Here is a 15,160-nt window from a genome sequence, read left to right on the forward strand (position 1 = left end):
ACCTCCTCCGAAGCAGCCAAAAGCCAAGCAAGTTTCCGCCCAAGGTCTGCCTTTGGGGAAAAGAGAAGTTGACCTCGGCAGCCTCTCCCTGAGGTCATGCACGCAGTCCTCGAGCCAGTCATCAGCCAGGGTGGCCTCAGGCTTCTTCCCTCATATTCCCCATCAAAACTTAACCTTTGTCAGTCATTGCTTTCTGCTTCTTGGTCAGAGCAGGAGGTGGGCTCATGGCATGATGAGATCTCTGCCATCAGGAAGGAGATTAAATGAGGTCTTCTCCAGGCAATCGTGCCTCAACCCACTTAGAAGACTTCTGGCTTCCGAGGATCTAATCCAGAGGATTCTCAGCCCTGCAGTAACCTGATGGTTGTAGAGGTGGGCAGGATCACCCCAAAATTAGAATTGCCTCCCTGATTTTCCAATCCAAAGGATTGTATGAGGATGATATTGGTTACGTTGTACACGAACATGATTGTGTCTATAAGTGACTTTGCGTGTGAGTTGCACATTGTGGCAATTTTAAAACATGTCTGCAAATTCTTGACACTCTTCTTATCAAAAAAAGTGTCTGTGTTTCCTTTCCTTGAATTTGAGCAGGCATGTAATGGCTTCTACCACTAGAATATGATAGAAATGATACTCTGTGAGTTCTAAACTGGGTCATAAGAGACCACTCGGCTCCTACATTTGTCACTGGAATGCTTGCTCTTAGGATCTTCAGCCACCATGTGAGAAGTATGACCAATTTGAGATTGCCACACTGGAGAGACCACGCAGAGAGATCCTGAGACTACGCGAAGAGAGCTGCCCGGCCAAACCCAGCTGTTCTAGCCGCAGCTGTTGAGACATTCCAGCTAAACCCCAGACATCGTGGAGCAGAGACCAGTTATCCCTCCTGAGCCCGGCCCACGTTTCACATTCATGAGCAAAACAGATGATTATTGTCTGAAGCCACTAAGTGTTGGAAGCCGATTTGTTAGAAAGCATTTAGAAAGCAATAGACAACATACGTGTATGGATGTGGCAATTCATGTAAACACCATGGCTAGACACGAGGTTGTAGTTCACATATATGTTTGTGATAATAATTACAACATTGCAGCCCCCAGTACTTTACAACTGGAAGAAGTTGTTAATTAGTTCTTAGGAGGCTTCATACTCTTCCTATTCTTATTTTCATGACAAACACTAGTAATTCCCTCAGCCCTAGCCAAGACGCCATGCTTCTTCAGTAGAAACTTCTGGCAAAATGAGTGCAGTATGGAGAACACTTTCATCAGGACATAGGTGCTTACTAGGTGTGCACAGATTTGGGAAATCATATTCTACTGTCAACCCCCCTCCCCCATCCATCTGCACCCCTCAGTCCACAGTAGATCAGTGTCATACGTGCGCACTTCCAGACTCTCAGAAGCCTGGCTCCATGGCCTTAGGATGGGTTCCAGGAAGGATCCCCATATTTGAAGCTATACCTCTGCAACTTCCTCTAATTATTCACTCTGCAGTTCCTTTGATGCAGTTCCCTATAATGTGGCATAGTTTCTTCTAGATTAAAAATTCTTTAGGGGCAGAAAGTTTTCTCCAGCATTTAACACAAACCCCAGTACTCAGTAGCAGCTTAGTGTGTGTTTATGGAATAATTAAGTACACATATGGTAGAGACATGGTTGGACACAGGGTCATGGTTGGACCTAGAGACTGTCATACAGAGTGAATTAAGTCAGAAAGAGAAAAACAAATATCATATAATACCACTTATATGTGGGATGTAGAGAAATGGTACAGATGAACTGGTTTGCAAGGCAGAAACAGAGGCACAGATGTAGAGAACAAGCGGATGGACACCAAGGGGAGAAAGGGAGGGGGTGGGATGAATTGGGAGATTGGGACTGACATATATACACTAATATGTATAAAATAGATAACTAATGAGAACCTGCTGTATAGCACAGGGAACTCTACTTCACTTTGCTGTACAGTAGAAACTAACACAACATTGTAAAACAACTATACCTCAAAAAAAAAAATGTACACATATGGTTTCCAGACCCCACCCATTCTGGCTGACTCCCTCAGACTGTACTCAGGTGAACCCCTGATTTCATACAAAGCTCCTCATGGGGACAGAGCTGCTCAGGAGATAGGGAACCATGTGCTGGTCCTTAATGGCCTAGATACAGGACCCTGGCGAATGCAGACTCAGGTGACAGTGGCATTGAGAAAGGATACCTCCCTTTATCCCCTGCCTGGTTCCTGGTCGGCTACTTGTCTCTGTCCCACACTTTGCTCCACCGCAACACACCCCCACTCCAGTCTCTGCACTTTATATACAAATAATTCTTTTTGGAAAAGACTTTGTCTTTCTTCCACCTATCCTTGAAAAGTGAGTATTTGGAAATGCTCCAAGATAAACTAAAGCAGGCTACCATACTTCAGAATTTTTAAAATAATTCCTTTTCAGATCCAGAAGGTCAGGAATATAGAGCCTTTAACGTAGTTGGCCCCAGTTGTGACATCAGTGCATTTCATTTGTTCAACAAAGATCAACTACCTGGCTTCCCTGGGTCCAGGCTTCGACACTGGCAAGAGAGAGAAAAAAGGTAGACCCTGACCTTGGAAGGCTTAATTGCCACTCTTAAACCACATGCTTATACTACTTTTCCAGAAATGCTCATCACCATGGGAATGTAATGGTGGGAGAAAATAAATTTTCCCATCCCTGTGGTGGTTCTTACGATGCTTGGAGGAGAGAAAGCCGCCTGCCCTTGGCTTCCTGTGAACCCACAGGCATCCTCTAGGAGGGGAGGGGGCGACTTCCCCAGGGGACATCCTGGAGAAGTGGCTTGACCACGTGTCTGTATGCTCCCTTGTTCTATACAGGTCCCGTGTCAGTTTAGAACTCCATGGAGAAAATGCCAAGAGAGGATTAGATGTGTGAGAGATTTAGTGGGGGGAAATGCCTGTGGGGGGGGGGGGACGGGGAGGGAGGTGGAAGAGGCTGGGAGAGCTGTCAGACCACAGCGCAGGGCTGACCTGGCAGAAGAAGAGCCAGGAGGAAGGAAGATTGGGCAAGAAGAGCCTCAGGCTGGAGTGCAGTCTAAGCAAGGCTTCACAAAGCTGATGGCAAGTCACTGAATCAAAGTCACCTTTCGAAGGAGGCTGACCTACAGGAATCGCTCTTCCTATTCCTGCCTTGCCCAGTCATTGACCTGGGACTGCCTGTGGGTAGCGCGGCCTCAGTGCAGAGGCGGGTAGGCAGTAGATTCAGGGCCCGGCACCTGGGGCCCTTAGTCAATTACATTCTCGTGGTATGAGGTCTGAGAGGTGCGTTTTCATGGCCCACAAGTTCCTATGAACCAGCACCCTAAGCACCATCTCTCCCTTCCTTCTCTGGAGATAATTCAGAACTACAAGTTAAATGGATTTTTTTTTTCCTATTTGCAGCTCTTCAGAGACACTGATGCAAAGAATCAAAGTTACTCCATAAGTGGATAGAAAACAAAAAAGTGAATTCCGTTTCTCAAGGGACCCTGCATTATCTCCTCTTTCTCCCACCCACTACTCCTGCCTACTAGCGAGACTGGCTCCTCAGTCGACAGTAAGACGCAGCCAGCAGACAGGGATATGGTTCCCTAACTGCCTTAATTGCCAGGTACTCTGGTGAAGAGACTTGAAATCCGCCCCCAAACCCCCAGTGCTCTTCTTAGCCAGTAATTTCACCACGTCTGCCAGCTGTTTCCCAGAATTGGTGCCAAAGCTAAATAAATGGCAGATTTGCATTTCACTTGAAACTGTGCACTTAGGAAGTTATGCCTTTCCCGGGAAGCCCGATTTCTCATTAGTCCGTAAAAGAATGATGGGGAACCAGGGCTGATTAGGCCCCCACACTGCACCAGGTGTGGTTGTAGGCGCTACAGGGGTCATCTGTTTCATACCTCACCCCTCTGAGGTCAATGTGTATGGTCGCATTTTACAAACCCGGGGCACATAGTAAGGGAGCAGGGATTTGGGGAGGACCGAGGCTGGGTCCTCTGACTCCAAGTCTAGTGTTCTTTCTGGCTCCTAATTTCTATCCACACATTGGACAATTTGGCTGACTTAAGAGGAATTAGAGGGGGACTTCCCTGGCGGTCCAGTGGGTAAGACTCTGAGCTCCCAATGCAGGGAGCCCAGGTTCGATCCCTGGTCCGGGAACTAGATCCTGCGTGCATTCCGCCAACTAAGAGTTTGCATGCCACAACTAAAGATCCCACGAGCCGCAGCTAAGAAGTCCGCATGCCGCATCTAAGACCCAGTGCAGCCTAAATAAATAATTTTTTTTTTTAAAAAAAAGAGGAATTAGAGGTATTGGCTTATAGCAGGTTTTTGTCTTCTATCAGAAGTTCTTGGGTTGTAAAGATTAACGTATTTGAATTACTGTGAGTAAAATGCCGTCAAGAGAGCTTGGAACACCGTGATCACACCTTTAGTGGCTGTGACCACAACTGCCACGAGGATGATGATCCACCTGAAAGTCTAGATCAGGAAATCTATCCTAGGTAAATTCCTTTGGGTTAAGGAGTCCTTTCTAATCAACCTCTTCTATAATCCTGGTGCTCGGGAGTAGAATATCAAGCTACTAATTTCCTAGTGTGACTTTTTAGAGGATCTCTTACATTTAGGGCAGCCATAGATACTAGACTGTTTTGACAGGAGACTGGACTTAGGAAATGAATAACAGAAAGGAAAGGGATGGAGAAGCTTGAACCCCTTTAGTTTTTTTAAATAAATTTATTTATTTTATTTATTCATTTTTGGCTGTGTTGGGTCTTCATTGCTGAGTGGGGGCTTTCTCTAGTTGTGGTGAGTGGGGTCTACTCTTTTTTGCGGTTCACCGGCTCTAGGCGTGTGGGCTTCAGTAGTTGCAGCACACGGGCTCAGCAGTTGTGGCTCGCAGGCTTAGTTGCTCTGTGGCATGTGGGATCTTCCCGGACCAGGGATCAAACCCCTGTCCCCTGCATTGGCAGGCGTATTCTTAACCACTGCACCACCAGGGAAGTTCCTAAAATGATCCATTTTAAAGTGAACAATTTAGTGACGTTTAGTATCTTCACAATGGTGTGCAGCCACCACCTCTATGTGGTTCCAAAACGTTTTCATCACAAAATAAAAGCCTGTACCTACTAAGCAGTTACTCCCCTCTCCTCTTAGCCTCCGGCAATCACCAAGTTGCTTTCTGTCTCTGGATTTACTTATTCTGGATATTTCACATAAATGGAATCATACAATATGTGACCTCTTACGTTTGGCTTCTTTCACTTGGCATCATGATTCTGAGGTTCATCCATGCTGTAACATGTATCCGCACTTCCTTTCTATGGCGGAATAATCTTCCACAATTTGTTTATCTCACCATCTGCAGATGGACATTTGGGTTGTTTCCACCTTTTGGCTATTTTAAGTGATGCTGCTGTGAACATTCGTGTGTAAGGATTTGTGTGAGTCCCTGTTTTCAGTTCTTTTGGGCATATACTTATAAGTGGAATTTCTGGGTCATAAGGTAATTCTACATTTACTTTCTTTTTTTTTTTTCTTTTTGGCCGCGCTGCACAGCATGTGGGATCTTAGTTCCCCAGCCAGGGGTGGAACCCGTGCCCCCAGCAGTGGAAGCGGAATCTTAACCACTCGAGTGCCAGGAAAGTCCCTATAGTATTTAACTTCTTGAGGAACTGCTAAACTTTTCACAGGGGTTGCACTGTTTTACAATCCTGCTAGCAGTGTATAAGGGTTCTAATTTCTCCACATCCTTGAATTTAAAACTTTAAATACTGCATTAGGGCTTCCGTGGTGGCGCAGTGGTTGAGAGTCCGCCTGCCGATGCAGGGGACACGGGTTCGTGCCCCCGTCCGGGAAGATCCCACGTGCCGCGGAGCGGCTGGGCCCGTGAGCCATGGCCGCTGAGACTGCGCGTCCGGAGCCTGTGCTCCGCAATGGGAGAGGCCACAACAGTGAGAGGCCCGCGTACCCCCCCCAAAAAAAACCAACCAAAAATACCTGCATTAATCACTTACAGGATGAGGAAGTGGCCTCTCTTTGAAACATTTTCTTCTTTCACATGTTAAACTTTCTCTTTCACACAGAGCCTACGTATGAAAGTGACAAGGAGGAAGGATACTATCAAGTGATGCAAACAGAAATTCCACCAGCCTCCAGATACCATGTGTCATATTACGCGAAGCTGCGTGAGTTTGTGCTTCAGACTGCCTTGGTCACTTCCAGGTGAACAAGCTCAAGACTTTGCTCTCCAGCAGGAAGAAGATGACCGACAGCGAGTTTGGCTATATTCACATGCTGGCCCAGGACTACCTGAAGTACGTCTTGCAGATACCGCAACCTGGATCTGGTCCAAGCAAAACATCCAGGGTGTTACAAGACGTTGCTTTCTCAGTCCAAAACGAAGTTGAAAAGAATTTGAAACCATGCTTGGACAATATTGATGTTGTGTCCATAGACACCGCCAGAACAATATTCAACCAAGTGATGGAAAGGGAATTTGAAGATGGCATCGTTAACTGGGGAAGGATTGTGACCATATTTGCATTTGAAGGCATTCTCATCAAGAAACTTCTAGGAAGGCGAATTGCCCCAGATGTGGACGCTTACAAGGAGATTTCTTACTTTGTTGCAGAGTTCATAACCAAAAACACAGGAGAATGGATAAGGCAGAATGGAGGCTGGGTATGTGTGATGGAAATATTCTTCGTTGTTCTTTACTTTGAAATAGGAATTGACAGTTTCCTTGCTGATTAAAAAAAAAAAAAACTACGTAAGGATTATATTTTCCTTGGGTAGTTTGTTTTAAAAGTTTTAAAATTTTAAAATAAAATTTCTAGCTCATTTCCAATGAATCTTAAAACTTTATAGTTGGAAAACTCTTGTGGTTTCAGTTTTTATTCCTAACCATGTAAATTGCAGGAGTGAGTTTTGGGGATTAATAAAAGATGCACCTCCCTAATGCATCTTTAGAGTCAGAGTCTAGTCTGAGACTTAGCTCTTGTTAGCGTTGTCATGACAATGTAGAATTAGTACAGAAAGAGTTGGTATTAGATGCTGTTATATTTAGATATTATGTTACAAAAGACAGGTGTAAATTTTTGCAAGTTCATTGCTTACAAATTGATTCTTTTTTCAGTTTTCTAATATGACAAATTCTGGCTGGTAAAGCTTGGTGACTAAAAAAAAAATAATGTACTGCACCACCAGCAAGAAACTATTCAAGAATCTCCAAATAAAAATTCACTTTATTATCAGTGTCTCAAAAAGCTAAGATCGTGCAGGGAGCCTATATTACAACTCATATTGATAAGGGGCCTTTCCCAGCTGGACCTATATGCTTTTCTTTATATCCCAATACACTGAATACTTATTTTTTACAGCACTTATGTCCTCTCTTCAACACAAACCCTGGCCTCCCCTCTTCCCAGAGCTATCCACTGGTATCAATTCTTTTACATGCAAAACATGCCTGTTGAACATATCCATAGAAAATATACTCAGCACTTCTTTGTAAAAACAATTGTTATAAATTACTAAATACTATGTAACAATACTAATATAATACTAAATAATTTATAGTATTTATAAATTATTTGTATAAATAGTACATGGTATTCTTTTTTTTTCATCCAAGGGCACTTTATTTTTTAAAATTTATTTATTTTTATTTATTTTTGGCTGTGTTAGGTCTCTGTTGCTGTGTGCAGGCTTTCTCTAGTTGGGGTGAGCGGGGGCTACTCTTCGTTGTGGTGTGTGGGCTTCTCATTGCAGTGGCTTCTCTTGTTGCAGAGCATGGGCTCTAGGCGCATGGGCTTCACTAGTTGTGGCACAGGGGTTCAGTAGTTGTGGCTCGCGGGCTCTAGAGCGCAGGCTCAGTAGCTGTGGTGCATGGGCTTAGTTGTTCCACGTTAATAAGTATTTAAAAGAGTACTACAGGGACTTCCCTGGCCGTCCAAGGTTAATGAAGACAACGAGCTTCCACTGCAGGGGGCTCAGTCGCAGCATATTCAAAAAAAAAAAAAAAAAGTACTACATACGTATACGCTGTTGTATGTAAATGCTGTTGAATGGTTATTTCTAGCTGATGGATATTTATTTAGTTCCAGAGCTATCACAAACAATACTTCATTGAATATCTTTAATCATGTCTTCCCTTGTGTGTGTGTTTTTCTAGGATGGATATTGGGACATAGAATTGCTAGGTCATGGTGTAAACACTTTTTAAAATTTACTAGATTCTTGTCCTCCAAAGTGGTTCTACCAAGTCATGCTCCCGTCACAGCTTGTTCAAATATCCCACACTTCCTCCCTTCCCGGCTGACTAACATTAGGTTATAGTAGTCTGTCATAGTTTCCCTATTCTGCTGGCTTAAAAATATATACCTAATTTATCTTGTTTTAATTCTTGTTTCCTTGATTACTAGTGAGGTTAAACATCTTTTCATATTGAGCGTCTTTACATATGTTTATTGACCATTTGTAATTCTTATTCAGAGAACTGCCTATTTATATCCTTTGCTGTTTTCCTATTATTTTGTCTTTTTCTCACTGATTCGTAGGAATTCTTGGAATATTCTGGACACAAATTATTTTTATATATGTGGTAGATATCTTCTAATTTGTTGTCTTTTAAAACTATAGATGTCTTCGGTGCTTATGTCTTAAACGTTGATGAAATCTTTTACTTGATGTTTTTTGCATTTTGTTGAGGTCTTTCTGCATAACGTTAGGGCTTACTGCAGCCACTCCCCTTTCTCCATCACCTTTTCTTCCTGGAACTCAGCCTGACTTGGGGCTAGACAAAGCATGTGAGATAGTTGGTCGTGTTTTTTTCTGGTTGCTGTGGAAAGCTATACTGAAGGACGGGTGGAAATTTCAGCTATTACGCTGTGTAGGTTTCAAGTGAAGGCAGAAGTTTGTTAGCACGGAGGCCCACGTATGAGCATACTAGTTTACAAGCTCTGCATGAGTTTGCACTGTGTTTGGAACACCCAGAAAATGAATAAACGTTACTGAAAATTTTAACTTCTTAATAAATTTTGTAAGCTCCTGGAACTCATAATTGGTGGAGGGTGTGGAATTGTCTCTGAGAAAGTCTAGAAGTGTACTCATCTTTTGGGGGTGGTACAGGTGTAAGTGTGAGTGAGTATGGCAGGATATAAACACACATGTGCCCCCCACACACACATCAGCCTTCACCAAGTCCTTATGTAGGTTTTAAGCTCTTGACTTTTCCACTTGAACAGCTTAGACAGAATAGAAATGCCCTTTAAGATGTCATTTCAAAGCAACCTCAATAGTCCTTTCCCAGCTCATAGGAGACACTGAATCTGTTCAAGACGGGCAGTGCTTTTTTGAATCAGTACAGACGAGCATGGCAAACCAGTATCTTCTTTGTATACTGATGTGGACAAATCTGCTCGAATGAATGAACCTACTCTTGACTGACTTACTTCCAGGGAAAGGGTACAATCCCATGCCTGTGCTAGTGGAGTCAGGTGGCCCATAGGAAGAGAGGAAGATGAGGAGGCATTTTACAACGTCATCAAGAAGCAAGCACCAACGTCTGACTTTCTACCATCCTGGAAAACTCTCCAAAAAAATCACTGATCTCTTGTCCTGTCCACAGTCATTCATATGTGCTTGTCACTGGCTCCAGATTAAAGATGCATGCCTATAATGAGAGATGAGAGGGGCATTTCACCTACACCTAGAGAGTACCCATATTTAATTAAATTTTAAGTGTGCCCAGAGATTTTATGAAAACTTTTGGATCAAGAATGTGGTAGGTGAGGACAGCAGAGATAATAAGAGCACCAACTCTGAATCAGACGGACCTGAGTTCATTTCATGCTTACTACCTGTGTGACGTAAACAAGTTATTTAACTTCGCTAAACCTCATGTGTCAAATGGGGACACTATTGCCGTCTATCTCCCAGGACTGGTGTAAGGATTAAATCAATTAATATTATATATAAAGCACCCAGAACACAGTTTCTACAAATAAGAACTCAATACAAGCTTAGAGCTATTGTTATTATTAGTAGTAGTATTGCCTAACTTCCCTGAATAGATTTAATCTCCAGAAATTATATCATCAACTATAGTTAGATATTAGCCACCATCTAAAACAGATGCCCTAAAGGTTAAAAAATAAGACCAGTGTATCAAAAATGGGGTCATAATCTCATAAATTAGATTATTTATGACATTAAGTGAGTTACTTTCCTTCCTTTCTTCCTCCCCTTTTTCCTTCCCTCCCTCCCTTTCTCCCTTCTTTTCTTTCTTTCCTTTTTTCTTTGCTGCTTCTCATCTCGCTTTCTATTCCTCTTCCACATTTACCGTTATTTCCTCCTGTCCCTCTGCCAATTTGACGTGCTGAAAACGAATAGGCTCTCATAGATCTCACAGGAGAGCTAGTGCTATTTGTTTTTTATCAGTCTTTGGCATTCATGAGGAAAGGCTGGTTCTTAAAAACCATTAGAATGTACCTGGGATGAAATTCATCTCACCCCTTGGGATTGCCTTTCCTTTGCAGCTAGGTGGCTTTCTTACTTTTGCCCTCTTCAGTTAAGCATTCTCCTGTGCCTGTGCTGGTTGAGTAGAAAGGACACTCAGCCCTCAGCTCCACACGGGAGGAATCATGTCTACCTAATGCACCACCGAATACTGCATGCTTGGCCCAGGGCCTATGGTATAGAAGGTAGCCAACAAATATTTGTTGATGGAGTGATTGAATGAACTAGCATAGAAACTGAGATTTGAACTCTGGTTTTCCCATTCACTAGAAGTGTGATCTTGAGTGAGTTTCAGAAGTAACTTGAAACTCAGATTCCTAATGTAATAAATATAATAAATATTATATTATGTTATATGTAATATATAATGAAGACAGTAATACGTACCTTAGAAGGGAAGTTAAAAGATTAAAGGACATTTCTGTAAGAGTGCTTTGTAAACTGTCAGATATTAATACAACTATGAAGGTTATATGGGAAATTCCAGAAAGTTTAAATATGTAATTCTTAAAACTACTCTAATACCAAAAGAAAGCCCCTTTTGAAAGTAGGGATGTACAGTCAGAATTGGTGCTTTCCAAGTGACCAGTATATTAAAGTCTGAGTCATAAGAGTTAGGCAAAGTAGGTTGTATTTTTTTATGATCGTCTTGCTTTAAATAATGGTCTGGTGAAGGCAAATAAAAGGACACACAGGCATGTAGACGACTGACTAAGTATTCAATCCGGCAAAGGCATCTCCAAAAGGCGTAAAGATCTAGCAGCAATGAAATACAATCTCAAGAATTCGTACGTATCCTTTGATTAAATAGATTTGGGGGCCAGATTCGTCTTGTATTTCTTTTGAATTTTAACTTGAGATTTAAAAATCATTTAATGAAAACTAAGGTGAAACATAGTTCAAGTCTTCCTGTGGGTCCTTCAGGAAACCTAAGTTCAGCTCTCTAACTTTGGGAGTCACCCGTGACCCCTTTCCCTCATACCCTCTGTCCAACTCATCAGCAAATTCTGTTGGGGGCACCTTTGAAATACTGCATATCCAGTGCCTCCAGGCAACTTTCCTCTCTCACTTGACTATGTCAAGAGCCTCCTATCAGTGTCCCTACTTCCATGCTTGCCCTGCGATGGTCTGTTCTCCACATAGCAGTCAGAGTGATTTTTTAAACAACTTGCCTCACTTATTCCATGTTAACACTTTCAGTGTCTACAGAATATCCCTCCAGTTTCAGGCATCATAATTTACTTAAGCCACGCCCAACTGTTAGACATTTGGGTTGGTTTCTGTTTTCCCTTCTTAGAAATAATGCTTCAATACTGAACATGAAGATGGTTTTCCCCCCACATTTTAGAAGACCACCTCATGATCACTTTCTAACACCAGAATGATTGGTTCATATATGAGTATAATTATACTACTTATACATATTGGAATACATATTGCTTTCAGAAGGTTTGTATCAATGGGACAATGTCACAACTTTACCAGCACTGGGCGGAACCATTAGATATAATTTTGAGGGTTTAATAGGCTTAAGATAACAAGGTCAATTTAATAGGTCTAAAAAACAATACCATATATTAAAATGTGAATTTATTTAACTGCTAGTAATGTGGAATTTTTTCCCATATACTTTTTTAAAGACAATTCTATTTTTTTATATAGCAGGTTCTTATTAGTTATCTATTTTATACATATTAGTGTATATATGGCAATCCCAACCTCCCAATTCATCCCACCCCCTCTTCCCCCCATATACTTGTTAATGATATATATTTCTCTTTTTAACAGCCTTTGCCTTTTTTTTTTTTTTTTTTGGTACGCGGGTCTCTCACCGCTGTGGCCTCTCCCGCCGCGGAGCACAGGCTCCGGACGCGCAGGCCCAGCGGCCACGGTCCACGGGCCCAGCCGCTCCGCAGCATGCGGGACCCTCCCGGACCGGGGCACGAACCCGCGTCCCCTGCAACGGCAGGCGGACCCCCAACCACCGTGCCACCAGGGAAGCCCAGCCTTTGCCTTTTTTAACTATTAAGGACTTGATGATTTTTCTCTTACATTTCAACGAACTCTTTCATGGCAAATGTAAATAGTCTTCTGGTCTGTATTCTTATTTTAGTTTCTTATCGTTTTAAAAAAACTTTCATCTTCATATTGCTGAATTTGTCAGTTTTTTCCTTTGTTCACGCTTTAATATTTATTCATTTATTTATTTATTTTGGCTGCGCCCGGTCTTAGTTGTCGCATGCGGGTTTCTTAGTTGTGACATGCATGCGGGATCTAGTTCCCCGACCAGGGATCGAACCCGGGCCCCCTGCATTGGGAGCACGGAGTCTTACCCTGGACCACCAGGGAAGTCCCTCCTTTGTTCATGCTTTAGTTTAGAACTTTAATATATATGAGGATGACATATTATCTGCCTAATTGTAATAGATGGTGATCACTGTAACAATAATAAAAATCATTTTAGAGTGCCCCATTAACACGGGGTTTGTGAAAATTCTAGGAAGGCGAGCACTGAAGTGCATGCACACCTAGAATGTACGGGAAATGTGTGAGTGTGTAAGGGCAGGGGACAGAGGAAGAAGAGAAGGGGCAGTCTGTCTCCTCTGTTAGCAGGTGACAGCATGCATCTCCCAGCATGACTCCACCCTTCACACAGAGGGTTAGTGGACGCTGGCTTTCTTGCTCTGTCTTTTCAATGGAAAATCCACCTGACTGGTGTTTGTCTGCGCTGCCAGTGATGCTCAAAAAGACAATTCCAAGGCACTACAGAGTTCTCTGTCAAAGAAATCTGCTTGGTTTACATTTTGATGTTAGTCACACTAGACTGTGAACTACTTGAAGGCATTTGTAACCCCCAGAAATGGAACTTGCTGGAGGTAGAGCAAATGTTTACAGGACGAACATTAAAAAAAAATTATTTTAACTATTTTCTAATCTTCTTGGTGGTGGTTTGAAAATTTACGGAGTGAAAAGAACGGTGTCTGCATCCCAGTAGAGGTCCAAGCACTAAGAAGTCAGGTAACCTTATGTAACTTATTTTTTTCTGGACCTCAGTTTCCTCATTTGTGAAAATAAGAGAGGGCATTAGGCCGGGTGATCTCATAGGTACTTTTCAGTGAGGATGCTCTATAAGAATAGATTATAAATTAATTACATACAGTGTCCGGTTTATACTCTTATTTAAAAAAAAACATGTCTAATCAAAGAGAATGAACTGTAATGGAAACCACAATGTTCTCACAGGCTCAGAGGCACTGATTTAATCTCGCTTTCCTGTTGAGTCCTCATGTCTCTCAGCACAATGGGGTTTACAAATATAAATGCATATTTCAATACCAGACATTTGAAAGAAAAAGAGGGAAAAAAAAGATAGATTTTCTGTCCTCTAGAGCTATGCCATCCAATAGAGCAGCCACTTGTCACTTGTGACCCTTGAACAGTTGCAGTGTGGCTGGTCTGAATTAAGAGATGCCCTGAGTACAAACACACATTGGGTTTTAAAGATTCAGTACAAAAAAAAGTAAAATATCTTGTTTCCATATTGATTACATATTGAAATCATAACAGTTTATTTATTTACTCATTCATTCATTCATTTATTTTTGGCTGTGAGGCAGGCATGCGGGATCCTAGTTTGGCAAGCAGGGATCGAACCCACGCCCCCTGCAGTGGAAGTGCAGAGTCTTAATCACTAGACCGCTAGGGAACTCCCCAAATCACAACATTTTAGATGAACTAAATATATTTGAAAAATTAATTTTGCCTCTTTTTACTTTTAAAAATGTGGCTACTGGGAATTCCCTGGTGACCCAGTGGTTAGGACTCTGTGCTTTCACTGCAGAAGGTGTGGGTTCAATCCCTGGTTGGGGAACTAAGATCCCGCAAAAAAAAAAAAAAAAAAATGTGGCTACTAAAAAAAATTACATAGGAAGCTCGCACTATATTTTTATTGGACAGCGCTGCTCTAGAGCAGTCTGGAATGGGAGATAGAGAATGATAATAGGATGAATAGAATAAAACTGGTGAAAGTACAGAGAAGATTGACTACCTGCATTATTTAAATGAAAGTTTCTTTGCTTTTCATTCCAGCAAACTTAGTCTCCACTAATTGTTAAAATGTTAAATTTGTTCTCTCATAGGAAAATGGCTTTGTAAAGAAGTTTGAACCCAAATCTGGCTGGCTGACTTTTCTGGAAGTTACAGGAAAGATCTGTGAAATATTATGTCTCCTGAAGCAGTACTATTGACCAAAAAGGACACTCCATATTGTGAAATCTGCCTAATTTTCTTGAATCGTACAAGAAGCACTTGCCAACACTTACTTCTACTTCTAAACAAATAACTTTGATGATATAACTTGACATTCCAGAGTTATGGGAATTTTGTCCCCATTTTAATGAATAAATTGTATGTATTTGTTTCTATACGTAATTTGTGTCCTGCCTGTGGGTCCAACAAAAGGGTAAAGCTCAATACAGGGTACAGGGATTGAATTAAGAGAATGATGACCAGGAAGGTGATGTCTTTGGCAGATTTTCTTAAGGGTGTGTCCATTACCCAAAAATCATTTTCGGTGTCACCAGTCTAGACTGATGATGGGTGAGGCCTG

General features: G+C 42.0%; 1 protein-coding gene across 1 annotated transcript; it reads left to right on the forward strand.

Moving 5' to 3' along the window:
• The first annotated feature begins 6,269 nt into the window (after positions 1–6,269).
• Positions 6,270–14,893, forward strand: BCL2A1 (BCL2 related protein A1). The gene is made up of 2 exons (XM_082648988.1): positions 6,270–6,714; positions 14,691–14,893. The coding sequence occupies exons 1-2, from the start codon at positions 6,295–6,297 to the stop codon at positions 14,796–14,798; spliced, it is 528 nt and encodes a 175-aa protein (XP_082505114.1). The 5' UTR covers positions 6,270–6,294; the 3' UTR covers positions 14,799–14,893.
• Positions 14,894–15,160: the final 267 nt, after the last annotated feature.

The sequence above is a fragment of the Grampus griseus genome (assembly GCF_964374135.1).
Source record: "Grampus griseus genome assembly, chromosome: 2".
Lineage (NCBI taxonomy): Eukaryota > Metazoa > Chordata > Mammalia > Artiodactyla > Delphinidae > Grampus > Grampus griseus.